Genomic DNA, 18,142 nt, shown 5'->3' on the forward strand with positions numbered 1-18,142 from the left:
ATAGCAAAAGCGGAAATTATTAATTGATTTAATAATAAGGTTATATATAATCTGATCGAAATCAAGTCGTGTCCTTTAATGCGTACAATCGTTCTTATATACTTGTCATATTTGTTTCCCCCCTTTTTTGAGTGCATTCTGCTTCGATTCTTTGTTGTAGTGTGACGGTGATATTAAATTCTCTGCAATAAGTCGAACTTTTTCTTGGATTAATAATAGAAGGATATCAATAATGGATACGAATATGCAATACAGTAATAGAAAATTAAGTGTGTGTTTTGGGCCAATCGAGCCGCAGTGCTTACGGGTTTGAAGTAGTTATGACGTACGTGAGCGAGTAAAGGCAGACCAGTTCAGTTGCAGGTAAGGAAATATTTAGTAGCAGATTAAATATGTGCCGATTGTGTTTCATGTGACTCTTCTTTATGTTTGATGTTATAAGATAATAACACTGCCGTGCACGTGCCATCATTGGTTCATGAAAATAAATAATGGACTCTGTGGAGTAAGCCTTAATGGGCATAGTGTTCTGTTGGTCTTACTCGATTATGATTTAGTCGGATTACGATAAGCAACATCCAATTTGACTTGAATCGATTTGGATTTCGATTCGATTATGAACTTAATCATCTGGCTCGATCGAATCGGAACCAGAGAGGAATCGAGTTCACAATCCGATCCATTCTGATTATTGAATCAGCACAACATAAATCGGCTGTCATTTAGTCTTCTATTTTTCTTTTATCTTTATCGTATTGTATTAAGTTTGGTTCATATTTGTTTTGTTAGATTTATAAATTTATATATTTGTTGGATGATTTAGCACGGTCCGGTCCACGGGTCAATATCGAGAGTTCTTTTGTCGGTTGAGTTGGATGTTGAGGTCGATCTGGCCCTCACGACAGGGTGCTTATCAGTGTTCCTTGGTGTGCTGATCCGGGCACTATGAATGCCGAGCGGCGTCTCTCCTTCTCCGGGGTGGTTGGCAGCTCATCTTCATGAGGTGGTCATATTTTTCTGTAAAAATGGCCCTCATCGGGATCACCCGACGAGGCCCCTCCGATGAGCAAGTCAGCGGAGTGATCCATTGATCTTTTTCTCCCTCTCTTCCTGGATCAGGTCGGGTATACCTGCATGCAGGAATTGGTCGGGCCCTGGTCCGGTATGGCTATTGGCTTTGGGGGCGGAACAACCTCTCTGATGAGATAACTTCTTTGGGGGTGCTTGAGCGGTGTTAGACGACATTGTCCTAACAGCAGACGACACCGCCCCCAACTCTTAGGGTGATCGGGCCGTATAATCGCACCGTTGGAGCTTGACGTGATGTGCACCCCGCGGTTCTGGAGGCGTACAGAGTCGCGACGATCTGAAGCGTTTGTCGGTGGTTCACATAGGGTCAAAATATATCCTATCAATATTGATAAAATAATAAGACTTTAGATTATTTCTAATTGAAGCTTTAGATTTCTTTATAGTTTACGAAGAAGATTACGAGAGAATACATCAGAACTAAAGTTATGTGCTTAGTACGACTCATCTCTCAAATCGATGATCAATCAAAAATATATAGAACAACTTAGATAATTGATAACGAAATTTGACCAATTATATGATAATCTTAGCCTATTGTGGAAGGACATATTGTATTTTCATAATTTATGAAAATACTTTATTTGTAACAAATTCCTATTTTATGTAAGCTCAAATTCAGTGTTATCTGAATTCATTTAGGAATCATATCAAGACTTCTTGGGTCGGTCAATATATTTAATTTAAATATATGTTCAAATATATAAAATAATTTAAAAATTATACATAATAAAAAATCAAAATATTAAAATTATTTTTTAAAAAAATATACAAATGAAAATAAAATTTTATTTGTATAAAAATTGATAAATTTTTTCAACATTAACCAACATCATAAACATACGCATTCATCCAGATTAAATAATAATAATAATAATAATAATAATAATAATAATAATAATATCTTGATAATAATTATACTAACCTAATTCAAAATAAATTAAAAAAAAATATCTATTCGACATAATTGTGATGACTTAAATAGTACATACACATGAATTCTTACCAAAATAGATTTTTTTAGTCATAAAAATGCCATTAGGTAATTTTACCAATAAGTCAATTCCGTATTGTAATCTGAATTTTTAAACTTTTTTTATTACAATATTTGTTTTTATTCTCCTCATGTTTATTTTGGTGCTTAAATCTAATTCTGCCTATCTATGAGCTCTAATTTAATCTCTCTCATTTTCTTCTTTATCATCATTAATATTCAAGTTACCTTAAGAGTTATTAATCATAATTTATTTCTCACATAAAACGATTTAAGTTAAGAAAAATAATAAATTTAATGATTAATTTATTATTATTATTATTATATTATATATATTATCATTCTGTCGTCGGAGTCACGTGGAGGTCAAATCGAAAGCATGTGCTAATGGCAGTTTTGATAATAAATGACAACAAGAGTGGCGTTTGTTATGGCTCCCGAGAAATATCTCGCGGCGCGAATCCCTGGGATCATCGATCCCCTCTGTCTTAACACACCGCGCGAGCACGACTTCTCATCGTCATAGATATTTTTCGCAGCCCAATCTCCCCCGCCTTTCCTCCTCCTTCCATAAATCGGCATCGATGGTGTCGCGTGCAAATCGATCTCCGTCAATGGACGCTTCCGGTGCCGGATCCGACGGCTCCTCCTGCTACTACTCCCACCTTGGGATTCACCGCAATGCCTCCGCCTCGGACATCCGCGCCGCGTATCGCCGCCTCGCCCTGGTACGTCGTCCGTTCGTCTCCCCCATCTTTTGTTGGGCCTGCTTGTAATCGTCGGCTTTCCGGGGTGCTGGGCAGAAGTGGCACCCGGACCGGTGGGCGAAGGAGCCGGCGGCGGCGGGGGAGGCAAAGCGGCGGTTCCAGCGAATCCAGGAAGCGTATTCGGGTAAGCATCGGTGTTAGCTTTTCGTTCATGCCGTTGGCAGTCGCCGTTTGGTCGAATAACGGAAGCTGCGGTCTTGTGTTCCCCGCAGTGCTCTCCGACAAGGGTAAGCGCGCCATGTACGACGCCGGCCTCTACGATCCTCTCGATGACGACGACCAGGTACTCTGCTGCGGCCTTTTTCGAAAAAAGGAAATTAATTATCAATTTATTATATATACCTATATTTTGGACGGCCAGGATTTCGCCGATTTCATGCTAGAGATGCTGGCGATGATGGACGGTGTCAAACCGGAGGTAAGGTTTCCGCACTCGTCCGCTTCTTTTTTCTTTAGATACCTACGAAGACCGCATCACATAAAGGTGTGATCTCTGACACAACTGGCAGAAGCCGGACACGTTGGAGGACCTGCAGCGGATGCTGGCGGAGATGATGGACGGTGATTCAGGGAGCTGCGGCGCCGGGGCCCACTCGAGTGGCCGTCGAGGGCCGTTGGATTCGTCCAGGAGGAGCCGTGGCGGTCCCACGCGGAGGTGAAGCGATCTCTGGCCACGTACTCGTTTGGAAAAGGAGAGAGGAGCGTCGAAGTAGTGGGGGTAATGTTATCGATGGTTTGGAGCAGCAATGTGATCCCTTCGAAAGAAGAGTACAATTGTGGCTCCATGTGCGCGTAAGTAGATTTATGGGTTTGTTTTGATCAAACGTAATGAGGAGGAGTAGTAGTAGTAGTAGTCTAAGGGGTTGAGTTAAATTGGTGTTGGGCCCGATCAATCTCAATTGCAATTTCTATTTGCTGTAAGATCTCAGTCACATCAGGTTGGCACCAATAGAACTGCGAAATCGCAAAATCATGTTTATAAATAACTCTCAAGATTTGTCATTTTCAAGCTTGGCTAATTGAATCACCGAACCTTAGAAACAAGCTTAAATCTTGATATTTTACTTCGTAAGACAACTCACAGAGCCCATCACGAATTACCTGAGGAACTCTCCTTTGCAACCCCATCACAGCCCACACTTTACTACTCTGAAGAAGGTGAGAAATATGACAATCTATAAGAAGACAGACTACAACTAGACATCTTTCTTTCGGGGCTACTTTGTTGTTCCCTGAATCAGTGATAATAAGAGAGAGATGGAATGCCTGCATGCATGTGTTTCTGTAGATGCCATGTTTGTTTCTCCCTGCTTCCTACATGTAAATATACTTCTTTTATGTTCACTAGTTAGCTATTCAACTCTCGGAAAGTTTGGCTTACGATATGTTGCAGTTGTGCTGATTACCTTTTTCCAGTGAAGTGGAGTGTAAAGGGAGGTAATGCTGCCTCATGTAATGATCACTCGAGCAGCCACTAAAGCTTAACCCTCACAAGTCCAAATGACTTTTTTGTTCTGGTCATGCTTGATGCCTGCTGCAGCAACGAGAGCATGCTTTTGTTTGCATGAACGTGGCTTTCCTCACGCAGCACTGAAACAAGCTGCAGCAGGCTGCATTAGTTCTTGCAGCTTTCAGCCAGCGACAAGTAGTAGTTGGTGGCCTATCGGACTTCTCGGTGCAAGCAAGTCACAGTGAGATGCTCCAGTCGTCTTCCTCGAACAATCGCAAGAACTGTCTCACCTCATTCAAGAGTTGAATGCTCTCAGTACACATTCTGAAGCTCCAAGGATCGAGAAGACCACCACGCCTTGAGCTTATGCTCAGATTAAGCTCGACGAAAGAAATCGAGATAAATAATTAAGAATTTTAACATCGTTGCAACATCTCAGTCGAGATAAAGATTTCGAATTGGATTATTAGTGATCTCAAAAACTTAAATTGTTAGGAAATGATCCAATATATATGAATCCTTGGCCAAACGCTTGCGCTTGCTGCACATAATACTGTGTAGCATTGCAGGTGAACAATAAAGCCACTGACCGAGAAATCGTGGCAGGATACGATCATTATTGATTGACTGAAACCAAAACACAGTTTGTAACATGAATGTACCATTAAATTCACTGAATCTACCATCGAGGGCCACAAACTAAAGCTCCAGTGAGTTATGACTTACTAGTTACAGGGGAGGACCATGGCGCATTGAAGAAGCTGGTCCTAATTCTCATGAAAGGCCAACCTCAACGTATCTGTGTTACCCAAGATGTGACTAGGAGGTTCACGTAATTAAAGGAAAATGTTACGTCTGTAGAACAGAAAACACACAAGTCCACAGAAGCTTCGGAGAGAGAGAGAGAGAGAAAGAGGGGTAACGTTTGCCATAGAAAAGGTAATCTCTTGAATGGAAAGGCCAGTATTCCATGCAGCGGTGCAGTCACTCCTTTCTGTAGTTTGATGCCAACAGTAAGTGTGGTCCTTATCTTTGCTGTTCATTTACCATAACAGCGTAAGCTTTTAATGAAGTCAGGGGATTCACAGTCGTTGTTTCTTTACTGCGACCATGATGGCTTCCATTAATTCTGAAGTCGGGAAGTCAGGTTGCATGCCTGCATCTTAATTCTCTTCAGTGTTCCATAAGGTACGTGGAAAGTTGAATCACGTAGAGCATATCAAAGAAGTCTTCATCTCCATCAATTACTGCAGCTCTCTCTCTCTCTCTCTCTGTCTCCCATCTCGAATCCTAGTCAGTATGTGAAGCACTCCTTTCTGTGGAGATCATTTTGCTTATCACCTCCTTTTTGAAAGTATAGGAGATGCATCTTGACATTTATGCAGTTAAAAACATAGTGCAGCCGACTATGTTGTGCAAGTGCAGTCTGAGAAGATTTGTTTAGCCAAGATGAACACCCTTCACCGAGCCAGGAACAGCGTGTAATGAATACAGAGCGAGGGCATGACTCGATGTCCACCTCGAAACAATACTTTCACAGTGATGGAAACCATGGCTTTCAATACCAAAGCAACAGCTGACCCTCCTTCGCTCACCATTGCTTGATTCCTGCAAGCGTGGCCAACGATGGCGCTGTTGCCACGTGAGCGCTCTTCCGGAGAAAAGTCTTCCGGTGGAGCCCCCTCCCTTTGACTGATCTCCATAATTCTCCTTCTTAAACACCGAATCATTAATTTTTATATTTTAATTAAAAATAAAAAATCATATATATATATATATTAATATATTAATCGTGAATAATCAGTTTCGATTCAAAAATTATTGGTTCAAAGAATCATCAATTTTAATTTTAATTCTCATTTATTTGAAACCGATTATTTTCCCCTGTTCCTTTATATCTTTTTTATATATAATATTATAATGTCAGTACGTCTCCTATTCGTATAGCAGCAACAGGTCGGGCGCGAAAGAAGACACAACAGCCACAGCTCCGAGACATGATTGATTGTTTCTATCACATGCGACGATGGGCGTCCGGCAGTCTGTTCAACTGCAGACTTCGGCACATTATTCTCTGCCTGCCTTCCTCGAAACCTAATGGGAAGCTGCTGCTTGAAGTTAGACCTAACCCCAGTCCGAACGCTCATGTCAAGCTACTCCCTTGTGAGTCCTTCCAAAGACTACTGAATCATACATACCCAACCTCTGTGGCCTTACCTTCTCCTCCTTGTGTCATTAAACCCACCTTCCTCAGTGAGTACTTATATCCCTCTGCCCACTTCACCACCGAGTACACGTCTCAAGTAGTTCCCTGGGTCTCCTTTGTCTCACCTTCTCTTTGATGATGTTCCAAGGCTTTCTTAGCTGAGGTGATGATTGTGGTGAGAGATCTTTACTGTTTTTCGTATGGTTTTGTTTCGCCTGCTGTTTTGATCACTTCTCTTACATGTATTTTAGGTCTGAAGCCGGAGGATGGACGATAAGGACTCAGTAAGAGGGAAAAGAAAAGAAAGCATGCCAATTTCCACCTTTTTTTATGGCCTCCTAAATCGTTTCCTGTTCTTGCAGATAGCCTCCTTGGATCCTACGGCGGTGCAGGAAGTCATGCCTATTTCCGCCGTCACCGACGTCGTCAGAAGTTGGATTAAAGGTCAAGGGACGCTAGCGTTCCATGGTCGTTTTATCTTCGGATGCAGGAGTTGGTCTTTGTCGATGTTATCTAATATTTCTTGTTAGTTCTGGAATGGTGTTATCCCATCTGAGCTTTTCTCGCTTCCCGACTATCCTTCTTCAAACCCCACACCACTGCCCGCAAGATCAACTGTTCTTGACCTTGTAAGACCTTTTCTTGATCTTGTAAGGCCCAATTCTCCATCTGTTTTCCTCGTCGTCTGCTTCATCTTCATCGTCTCCTCACTCGACGTGGAACGAGTCAATGCAAACTATCTTCCTCTCTTCTCGCTCCTCTTCTGCCCTCCCCTCCTCTCTATCCCTCCTGAGCTATTTCACCAGATGTGCTTCGAGATTATCTAGCTCTTCTTACTTTTAAACTTGTTAAGATCCACTTTGAGAGAGGAGCTTTAATAGGTTATCATTTCTAAGGTAGAATATCTCCAACTGTTTCGATATTATTATGTTTTGCAGCCATCCATTTGTTTTGCTTCACATGTTAGGCAGTATATTCTTCTTCCCGTCATAAATCGAGCTGGTACAGCATGTACAAGGCTATGGATCTTTTCGATGCTTTTTGTATGCCAGTTTTCTGTGATTTCCAATGAAATATGCCTTTTGGTGTTATCATATTATTGTTTCGGAGCTTTTCCTTGCAAGACTTGATAGAGAAGTATTCTTCTGTACCTACAGAACGATTCATGCTGATATGATAATATCTTGGACTTGATCACTGGCTTGTCTTCATTCACTCTAAGCAAACTGATGCACATGACATCTGTGGAAGTTCTAATACCTATTTGATATGAATCTTTGAGAAATCTACTCCTGTTTTATGCATCCATAAGGACAATTCTCACCAACTCAAAACTCTGGGCTTTGGTGCTCAGATATGATATATGTATAACAGAAACAAATAGCAGATCATCTGACATTATTATCTATATATTTCCTTAACCAAAGTCTTTCTGTATCCTTTCAGTTTAACATTGCAATCAGCTAGTGTTGTTTTTTATCAGTTTGCCTTTAGAAATGGCAGTCGATGTGGAGAGAGAGAGAGAGAGAGAGATGGCACATTGCAGCATGCATGACATTAATGTTTGTTGACCACAGATATGCAATGATGAGTTTTACAGTAGGAAAAGTTTGAACTCCAAAGGAGGAGACAATAATGAATATGGGAAAATGCATGGGACATGGCTTCTTGATTAGGATGTTCTAACTGCTGTTAGAAAAAGAATATATTTGTTTCCACTGCCTTTCTTGTTTATTTATTCTCTTTTTTTTGTTTCTTTTTGCACTTAAAATTCCTCCAATGTCAATAAAATTAATGCATAACTGCAACCCATTATGATTTGGAGGTGATTACACTCTGACTTAATAAGATATTGCCTCTACAAAATAAACAATGTCAAGAAGAATGAATAAGATTTTGCACTTGTTTTTCGCTGATATTTCCATGAGTTGTAACAAAATAGGAAAGCCATGGTAAGAACAGGTCATTTCTTAACCTGCAAAGGCCAAAGATACACATGCTCTGGCACCAACTTTCGCCACTAATGGATGTGATGATGATGGTGTCCCTATGGCCCAGCATGATGCTCAAAGGCTGTGATGCTTGTGATCGGAAACCATGCCCAGCTTCATCTTCTTTTGGTGTCCCTCTCTTTGTGCTAAGCACTACAGCTTGTCCACCACCATCTGCTCAAACACAGCTTTGCAATCATGGTGCTTTTGAAATGCATTTATGAGGTGCCCACCACCTGGTCCTAATCTTGGAGTAATTCTGCTTTGTATGTTGCAATAGTTGTTTCATATGTTAGAATCACTTATCTTGCAATGCTTTCTCTCTTCCTATTCAAAGCTCTTAAATGACAGCATCAATTCCCAGCACTGAAATGCTATCATACTCTGTGCCAGGTATTTAAGGAGCTTCCAGTGATTCAGAAAAAAAAAGAAAAGGAACTCATTAATAACCCTATTACTGGTCAAGAACAATCATAACTGATCCTTTACAGAAATAATAAATAGTGGATTTCAGGTGACACACTTTGCTGTCATGACTGCTGCTTTGGATTAAGTGAACTCAACATAGATTTCCACATGCAGTTACACTCTACTGCAAGAACACCCAACTTCTTCCATTTCACAGACAGCTTTACATGAGACTTTGGGACTCTCTAAAGCTTTGGTTTGTGTCGTCTTTTGCTCACAGCTAAAGTGAAGCTAAGAGAGCTTCCCTCTAGGCAATGAAAACTTGGAGATTTCCACCGTCAATCATCTCTGAGTGGAAAATTGTCGAATAGGGAAGGAAGGAGACTGCCTGCAACCTGCAAATTTGTTACCTTCCTGATGTGAAGAGAAGGTTGTTGCCATGCGGTACAGGAAGACTCGTAATTAATTTAGATCATGCTCCTTGCTTGGACCCAGACATGCATGAGGTCATTTATGCTTCGGACAAGTACATTAAATTCTATGAAGTACTCATGAGACCAACTAAGAAAAAGTTGGTGACATGTTGGGCATTGTTGGCTTATTGTCCATTCCTTTTGCTGATGAGTATGGTGTTTGTCTTCGCCTGTCCACACATGAGAACCCTACTGTAAAACCACGAGGCGTTGAAGAACAAGCATGTTTCAACATCCGGACTTCATATTATGACGAGCAGAAATATAGCAGATTGATTCTCCAGTTAACTACAAGGGTGTGCTTGGGTTCAGTTCATCATCAGAGAGAAAAAGCCTTCAAATTGCCACTGTCTACTTCTCCTTTTCAGCAGTTCTTGCTGACTTGATTTATGACACAACACACACTCCTACTTATATAGAGAGCAACAACAGAACCTAAAAGTATTGTAGCTTCAAATTAAAACCCAATCAATCTCCCAGTTGTCATTTTTGACCCTATAAATCACATTCTCATAATGCCATTGTCACAGAAGCACCTCCACTGAGAGAGCTCTAACCCAGATAGCTAAAAGTTTCTGAAGATTAATGTGAGTGTAGTTCAGGGAAGAACCGTGGTCAAGCTAGTTGGCAGGTGTGAGTGATTTCTGCAGGAGCTGATGGTGTCTCTCCATTGCAAGGTTGTGACCTGGTGGAGGAAAGGTTTTTCTTGATGGTTCTGGATCAAGTCTTTTCTTGGTGAGCCTGATGGGAACTGTTAGCAAAGCCTATCTTTCCACTAGCAGCAGGAGACCTAGCAAGTAAGGACCTCTGGCCATTGACCTCATCCTAGAGGGCTGTTGTTTTCAGTGCATTGATAGGGATCATTTCACTAGGGAGTGCAGCAATGGCCATGTCCACCTTGCTTATGAGTATGTTGGACACATGTTGCAGTCTCTAGTGTAACAGTTCTATTGCAAGAATGGGGAGTTCAATGAGTAGCATCAGCTTTAGTTTTGGTGGTTTGCCACGTCAATCATGTCGCAGAATCTATCTAGTTCGAGATCACCTTCGTCACAAACATAAATGTCGGGAATTAATAGATTTCGTTCAACAATCTCCAGAAACCTAAGTCGGGATGTATCCAATAAGTGTTCATTGGTTCAGTTCATAGTGGGCTTTAATAGCCCACGGTTCACTTTAGTCTCAACTCTTTTTTCTTGTTTAACCTAAATCTAGATATAAAAAGGGGCTTGTGATGATTGCGAAAATGGTTGGAAAAACTATAATAATACGATTCAAAAAAAGAAAAGGAAAAGATTAGAAAAAACAAGAGAAGAAGGAAAGGAAAGAAGACATGAACAATATAGATACTATTCTCAATCATCTATTCTTATATTAGATTAAATCAAATTTACAGTATATTCCGGGGAAATTTATGATATTGTGCACAGTGACGTATCCTTATATCACAAATATTCTCATGTGATTGTTACTTGGATTTTGCGCAAGAGATTTAGAGATTTGTATATTCATTATTTTTATAGTAATTTTTTTCTAATTTTGTCCTATAATTTTTATCCTTCACGTCGAAGTCTTATTTAATTATGATTTCTGTTTAATTACGTTGTGTGTTAAGATTTGATTGTATTTGTTCGTATACAAAATTTCTTTTCAACGTGTCAACGAGATTCATATGCTCAAAGTTAGAATTTAGTTAAACGGACACTACTTTGTGCTTAAGAGATTATGCGCCCGATCGATTCAACTGGTGTAGCTGATTAATTCCTTAATATCTGCAGCACCCAATAGGACCAATTTTAAGATCATAAGGCTTCCGCCAATTACTTGAAATTAAATACCGACATCCAAAAGTAGCTACAGAATAGTGATGTCAGAGGAAAGGAAAAGGAAGAACATGATGAGTTCAATTGCTCGACTCTCAAAATCCTTGGTTTGTCTCCTTCATCGGTAGGATATCCCCCATGTGACTTTCCATCAGGAACAGCACGTTCCCTTGCATCATCCTGTTGGCTTCCCACATACGGCAATCAATCCCGGCTTTTTGAGCACATCATCATATAGCAAATGAATGTAAGGTTGTAAAGCCGGAGAAGATGTGCTCTAAAACTTACAGACTGACTGCAGATAGGCAGCCACAAACTCGCCACTGTTCGCGTCGTTAAGTCTTATGATTGGTCACTAAATCATTACTAACAAATTAAAGATACAAAAGCAATTCATACGCCATGGCAGGAGAGCAGTATTCCGTGGTGAGGCGGCTGTTCATCTTTTCTATAGTTTATCCAATGCAACGCAATGGAAACCAGATGATAAAAGCAAAAAGAACAAAAAGGAAGATGTGGGTAATTAAACTTCGACGCACCGACTATATGATTTGGTAAGGAGAGTTACTAATGCCTGCAGCAAGTCAGGCGCCATGAATCTTTCTTTTCGCGGACAAGTCCTGTCCTTTTGGTTAGGCCCTTCATGGGGATAAGGCCTCTGCCACCACACAATATCTCGTGGTTCCAATGGCTTGCTACAAATGCTGGGAAGATGAGAAAAGCCAGATGCATGGGTCTGTTAATCTTTCGAACATGCACGATCAGTGTCTTTTGCTTCTAACATATGTTTATGCCGAGAGTGGTAAGCTTGGCTTCCCATTTCCTCCTTGATTTCTTACTTGCTGGCGATGCTTTCAGTACACAAGTGGCAAACGCTGAGGGATGGATGCTTACAGAAACCTATCCTTGTCGTTTAGACTGACAGTGCTGCATTAAGCGTGCCATAAATATTGGCAGTACTTTCATTCACTAATCTAACCTTCCACGCAAAGTTTCGGTGGAGGTAATTGCCAGGAAAAGAGGAGGAAAACTTGTAAGGTCGCGACATAAAACATGAAGGCTTTCATCCACGAAAAGATCGGAGAAAAGCGCGAGAAATGGCAACATACAGCAAGTTCTATCGTCAGCGGCGGCTGCGAACAGGCGAGGGACGAGCACGCCGGGGAAATTATTTGGCCCGAGTCAACGTTGACTACTGATCGGTGCGGCCGAAAGCACCACGCTTTCCGTCAGATGACCCAAGCTGGGGCCCGCGGCGTTGACTATTGACGACCGTTACGTGGCGGGAAGACTTCCTAGCTTTTTCCCGCCACGTCATCCGGCGACTCACTTTACTGCTGGCGTTACACGTCGAGGGCGGCTGCTGTGACTTATTCACGCTATATTGCTCTGTAACGGGCTGTTATGTCCCCTTATATTTGTAATTATTAGGCTGTAGACTACTGGTTTAACTTAAGGATTCTCTAATCCTCTTTGTTTCCTTCACTTTGGACATGTCTCGGCTAATCATTAGCTGCTGCTGGAGGAAGCGGTCATTGCTTGCGTCAGATACGTCCACATGCATTGCATCTACCACTTGATTTATAAGCTCAGCATCGGATTAGAATAATTATCTTAATAAGGTTGATAATAATGTCACATATGTGTATAACTTGATAATATAATGATCATGGAGAGTAAATATCTCTGCAAGTGGCAAGGAAGATAAAACATCTGGGGAGCCGCTGCTTACAAGTGGCCAACCATGATGATAGGAGTGAATTGGATGGAGACTTGCACCAAGTAGAATGTGTATTATCCCCCTATTGTTTTGTGTCCAAACCAATGGATGTTTCAGACAAAACCGGCAGTAAATTTTGCTTATGGACAAGCACTGATCATAAGTTCCACTATAACGCCAAACATCTTTATGACATTATGGAGAAGATGTACATGAACGGTTTGCATAGCTCAAATTAATCGTTCTCAATGAGGTCAATTAGAACATACACATACCAAAGAATGAGATTAAAACCATATGTCCAGTGTTGAGGAAGGACAGAGATAGCAGAGGAGGAATGATTGGAGGAGTGCTTGAGGATGTTTTCCCTCTCTTGTTTTTATTTTGCTTCGATCATCTTTGCCTCCTTTTGGCCCCCAAACTTCCCATTTCAAAGCTGCTGTTGCAACCAGATGTCGTCCACGCTCCACAAGCTCTCCCCCCATCCGCCGTGGTCGAAGTCCGGCAGGTCCGGGCATGCGTACCCGCCGGGGCTCGGTAGCCGAGCTTCCTGAATCCAGTCGACGACGGTGTCGTCGCCGGCCTGAGTCTCGCGGCTCCCCGTGAAGCTCTCGGAGACGAGAGGCGATGAGAACAAAGAGTCGGTCGTGTTTGCTGGTGCAGGCTGGGCGATTGGGTGGACGGGCTGCATGGGAGCCAGTGGAGCTGCAGCATTCTGATGCATGGCGGCGAAGGAGCTGATGGAGGCCTCGCGGATCCTCTCGACGAGGCGAGGCATCCATACGTACCGCATGATGTCCTTGAACTGCTTGCTGTTCACGTCGCACCGCAGCTGCTTCGCGTGCTTCTGCACCCTGGTCCTCCAGTAGTTCTTGATCTCGTTGTCGGTCCTCCCCGGCAAGTGCTGCGCTATCTTCGACCACCTGCGTCACACAGTTGATGGTGATGGATCCCTCCTCCCCCCCGAAGGACTGGATTAATCAAAGGAGTAAAGCTCACCGGTTTCCCAGACGAGAGTGGAGCTCGAGGATGAGAAGTTGCTCCTCGGGGGTGATGTTGCCACGCCGGACATCAGGGCGGAGATAGTTGAGCCATCGAAGCCGGCAACTCTTGCCTGTTCTTCTCAGACCTGTTTACGGAAATCAAACAAAAGGTCGAGGGGATGAACCGAACTGCATACTTCTTTCGACCAAAGCCATGCACATGAAGAACAGAATACAGCAGCCAAGAGGCGATCGATGAGCTGAACTCCACACCTGCGCAACGAGCAAGGGAGTTCCATCGTCCCTCGCCATGGGTAGTGACATAATTCATCAGTATAAGGTCCTCATCCACAGTCCAAGGCCCTCTTCTCAGGTCCATCCCCTCTTCGCTTTGCCGCGTGGCAGAGTTGCAAGGCCTTCCATGAAGCTCCATTCTGCCTCTCAGACCGACGCTTTAAGAGTGTAGTATATCGAAAGGAAGAGAGAGAGAGAGAGAGGGAGAGGGAGAGAAAGAGAGGTCGATACGATGAGATCTGGAGAGAATAGGATTGGGTTGGAACTATTTGATCCAAGACGTGGCGTATTTATAGGCAAAAGAGAGAGGCGCAATGACATTGGTTTCGGCCACTCAAAGCCAAAAGAATAGGCTTTTCACAGTATCAAACCGTGTAACGAGGGCTTTGCAGTTTGACTTTGCTTTCTCTTCTTCTTCATTTCCTCCTCTTCTCTGTCACAGTCAGCTGCCTGCCCTCCTCTCTCTCTCTCTCTCTCTCTCTCTGTTCTCTTCAAGTGATTCTGTGTCAGCTGCATGGAGTTGAGAAACCGATGGGTGAGAAAAGTAGTAGAGCAGGCTGCTTCTTTTGCTGTTGTCCACTGTGAGAGAATTGGGTGTAGTGCATTAGGATATCAAGTGATAGGATTTGATTTGGTCACGTTTTCAACGTTAGGCAGTCTCCGGACGGCATGGATATGGATTAGAGGGCTACGTGGCCTCCTTCTCCGTGATTTCTGTTCAGGTTAAGGCTATGATATGATTACAACATCGAGCTCAATGTAAATTATTCTGCTTGACTTTTATGAACATCGAGGGCCACATATTTTCTAAGCAACAGATGGCTGTGTGTCGGGTTTCACATTCTCGAGTAGATTGATGAAGAATGTGTGTTGAGTTTGGTCTCCTTCTATTACAAGTGGTTTGATCAAGTCTTAGTTAAACACATAAGCTTACGGCTTGACGTTCTTTGTGATCATCTTAGTTATATATATATATATATATATATATATATATATATATAATATCAAAAAAGCAAGTGGACGATGATGTATTAGGTTGTACAAACAATTTGTAGGTGATTGATGGGCATGAAAGCTCGGTGATGAAGTATATATACCACCAGTTGGCTATCTGTATGTTGTCTGGAATTGTATATACAGTAGTAGTTCAGGTTCTTTCCAACATGAATGAATGGGACAAGTGCTTTGGCTACCGACCTTTAAGGACAAAAAGGAAGACGACACACCATTCATTAGCCCACCTGTGGAGTGTCTGCTGCATCCTTTTTGGCGTCTGCACTTTAGGTTCAAAAGGTGCTCCGTTTCGTCTAAATGGCAATTGATGATGCACACTTAAGCACCTAATAAATGGATATGCAATTGACTTTTCCTGGCTTGATTACGTCCTCCATTATGCTTTGGATTAGCGAACAGGCACATTAGATCGACTTTGAGATATGTCACATGAGCTTTTAGAGATAATAAATATTGTACTACACAACCTACCTATATCATTTTTACACTCAAAGAAATTATTTTTTATTAAATAAAATTGAATTATATAAAATAGTATCTCCATATATGATATATGGTTTCCTAATGAACAAAACATTGAACTCTCTATTGTCCTTTTATGCTCATAATGAGCAAAAAAAATATTGACTTTCATCGAAATTTTTTTTGTTCTACGTATCTTAATATATTTTTTATATGATGGGACTGAAATAAGATATAAAATAAAAAATATTTTTATTACTCATAATTTTGGTTTGAATTGAGATACGAGTATTTTTTATGCTTGAGAGAAATTTATAAGCAAAGAGATTATCTTTATAACCCTCGATCTTGACCATTGAAGCCATAAAGAATGATGTCATACTTACTTATTCATGTATATCTATATACAACGCATGCGTCTTTTACTTAATATTGAACAGTTGGAGATAAGCACCTTTTTGAATGTGTTCATGGTGACTTTTTGTGCTTTCAAAGTGCTTTTTGAATGCTTAATGGCCATCCCAAATGTGCCACTTTATCATGTTTCTTTGACAAAGGTGAAAGATGGCCCTCCTTGTGTTTAGACCTAGATTTCCAATCTAGCTTAGGAGTACATATATACATATATATACATATACATATACATATACATATACATACATATACATATACATACATATACATACATATATATATATATATATATATATATATATATATATATATATATATATATATATATATATATATATATATATATCATGGAGCTTACAATTTAGAACATCGTCTTATTATTTATAATTCTTTAAAAATAATAAAATAATATTTTTATTATTCATAATACCTCTAATTTTTATTTTTATTTTATTTTTATTCTTTCCCATAATTTTTGCCTACAAACACTACTATCACTTGCTCTTCTCACTACTCACACACTCTATTGGATAATTTACAAAAGCTTAAAATATGATATCTTTTAAGTTAATACATGTGACTTAGAACATGATGTCTTTTGAGTTATTACAAAGTATATATAATAATAAAAATATTAAATTATTATAATAAACATAAAAAAAATATTTCTCACATCCTCCTCTCCGACCTTCAATTTATCTTTTTTTATCACCTATATTTTTTTCATCATTTTACATCACCTCCGACGATTAAGAGGAGGAGGAGGAAAAGAAAAAGAAGAAGAAAAGAGGGAATCGAAAGGGGATCGTAGGTAAGGAGTGAAAACAATTATGGAAATTAATTTATAGATTAAGGATATATATATATGTCGATTTATAAATAGATAACTTAGAAATATTTAAATTTCTTAATGTGAGTTGTAAATAACAAAAAAAAAGAAGAGTTAAAACAATAATCCCCATGTAACATGTATCCATTATGCTTGATTTGTCACTTTATTTTCCCTCTAAAAAACATTTTATTCTTAATAATAAAGTACAAAATGATAAGATATCATATGTGAAAATATTTTTTATTTATTTACTTTTACTTTTAATGGCAAAGGGTATTCGTTTTTTTTAAATTTGTATCCTTTAATGATTAGAAAATAAGTGCAGAGAGGACAGTGGTAGACTATTGTCATAGTATAAGAGTAAAATGAACGACAAATGATCATTAGATGCCATAATAAAGGGCTTAGAATCAATAAGAAAAATTGGAGTCCATGATCCAAATGCCTACAAGTTGGCTAGGCAGAGGTGATGGGACTAAGCTTAAGAAAAGCAATATAGTAAACCTCTCTCTCTCTCTCTCTCTCTCTCTCTCTATTATGCACTCTTCTAAGTGGTTAACCACAAGGAACTACATGAGCTTTTGCCACAAGTTTCATAAGAAAAAATAAATTAAATTTTCTCTTAATTTTAAATCTGATGAGAAAAATTCAATATGGCACATAAAGCTATTTTTGATATAAAATCTAAGGAGGATCAATGCATACAATCTTATCCCTCTACAATTAGAAAGTGGCACAGACTCTTATCATCAAAATCGCAAAAAGAACAATCTTATTGATGAGGTATGAAAGCAACGCTCATCAACATGATACTTTGGTCAAGAGGATTGCCTCTTTTTTTGGGGACTATTTGATACACTAAGACACACTCAAACTAATAATAGTTTCTTTAATGCTATTTTGGGCAAAATTTGACTTTGGTATGAATTTATGGGTACATATATATTGGGGTAAAAATACATGTTTGGAATGAAAATATTCTACATACAATCTCTCTCTCTCTCTCTCTCTCTCTCTCTCTCTCTCTATATATATATATATATATATATATATATATATATATATATATATATATATATATATATATATATATATATATATATATATATATATATATATATATTCTACACACACACACACACACACACACACACACAAACACACATGAATTCTAAAGAAAATCTTTCTTTTTAGATTTTTCTCCAAAAGTGCTTCCCTTTTA

The 18,142-nt window shown here is 40.0% G+C and overlaps 2 protein-coding genes and 1 long non-coding RNA gene across 3 annotated transcripts; 2 read left to right on the top strand and 1 right to left on the bottom strand.

The window, feature by feature from the left end:
- Positions 1-2,553: 2,553 nt before the first annotated feature.
- LOC103998091 (uncharacterized) lies at positions 2,554-3,859 on the top strand. Its single transcript, XM_009419483.3, has 5 exons — positions 2,554-2,811; positions 2,887-2,974; positions 3,063-3,133; positions 3,212-3,268; positions 3,360-3,859. Exons 1-5 carry the CDS (start codon positions 2,668-2,670, stop codon positions 3,507-3,509), a joined length of 510 nt encoding a protein of 169 aa, XP_009417758.1. The 5' UTR covers positions 2,554-2,667; the 3' UTR covers positions 3,510-3,859.
- A 2,475-nt stretch (positions 3,860-6,334) lies between these two features.
- Positions 6,335-7,320, top strand: LOC135623142 (uncharacterized). Its single transcript, XR_010491276.1, has 3 exons — positions 6,335-6,681; positions 6,758-6,790; positions 6,869-7,320. It is a non-coding gene; the product is annotated as an uncharacterized LOC135623142 (long non-coding RNA).
- Positions 7,321-13,090: 5,770 nt separating this feature from the next.
- On the bottom strand, positions 13,091-14,551 carry LOC135621978 (transcription factor MYB2-like). Its single transcript, XM_065123601.1, has 3 exons — positions 14,178-14,551; positions 13,921-14,050; positions 13,091-13,844 (listed from the first exon to the last, which is right to left on the bottom strand). The coding sequence occupies exons 1-3, from the start codon at positions 14,335-14,337 to the stop codon at positions 13,352-13,354; spliced, it is 783 nt and encodes a 260-aa protein (XP_064979673.1). The 5' UTR covers positions 14,338-14,551; the 3' UTR covers positions 13,091-13,351.
- Positions 14,552-18,142: the final 3,591 nt, after the last annotated feature.

Source organism: Musa acuminata, chromosome BXJ2-9, assembly GCF_036884655.1.
Source record: "Musa acuminata AAA Group cultivar baxijiao chromosome BXJ2-9, Cavendish_Baxijiao_AAA, whole genome shotgun sequence".
Classification (NCBI taxonomy): Eukaryota; Viridiplantae; Streptophyta; class Magnoliopsida; order Zingiberales; family Musaceae; genus Musa; species Musa acuminata.

Bases quoted from the DNA above. Each gene is read 5' to 3' on its own strand.
- LOC103998091 (XM_009419483.3), top strand. From the start codon at position 2,668: ATGGTGTCGCGTGCAAATCGATCTCCGTCAATGGACGCTTCCGGTGCC. The intron at 2,812-2,886 runs GTACGTCGTCCG...GGTGCTGGGCAG, and splicing joins CGTATCGCCGCCTCGCCCTG to AAGTGGCACCCGGACCGGTG. The intron at 3,269-3,359 runs GTAAGGTTTCCG...CACAACTGGCAG, and splicing joins TGGACGGTGTCAAACCGGAG to AAGCCGGACACGTTGGAGGA.
- LOC135621978 (XM_065123601.1), bottom strand. From the start codon at position 14,337: ATGGAGCTTCATGGAAGGCCTTGCAACTCTGCCACGCGGCAAAGCGAA. The intron at 14,051-14,177 runs GTGTGGAGTTCA...TTCCGTAAACAG, and splicing joins CTCCCTTGCTCGTTGCGCAG to GTCTGAGAAGAACAGGCAAG. The intron at 13,845-13,920 runs GTGAGCTTTACT...TGTGTGACGCAG, and splicing joins CACTCTCGTCTGGGAAACCG to GTGGTCGAAGATAGCGCAGC.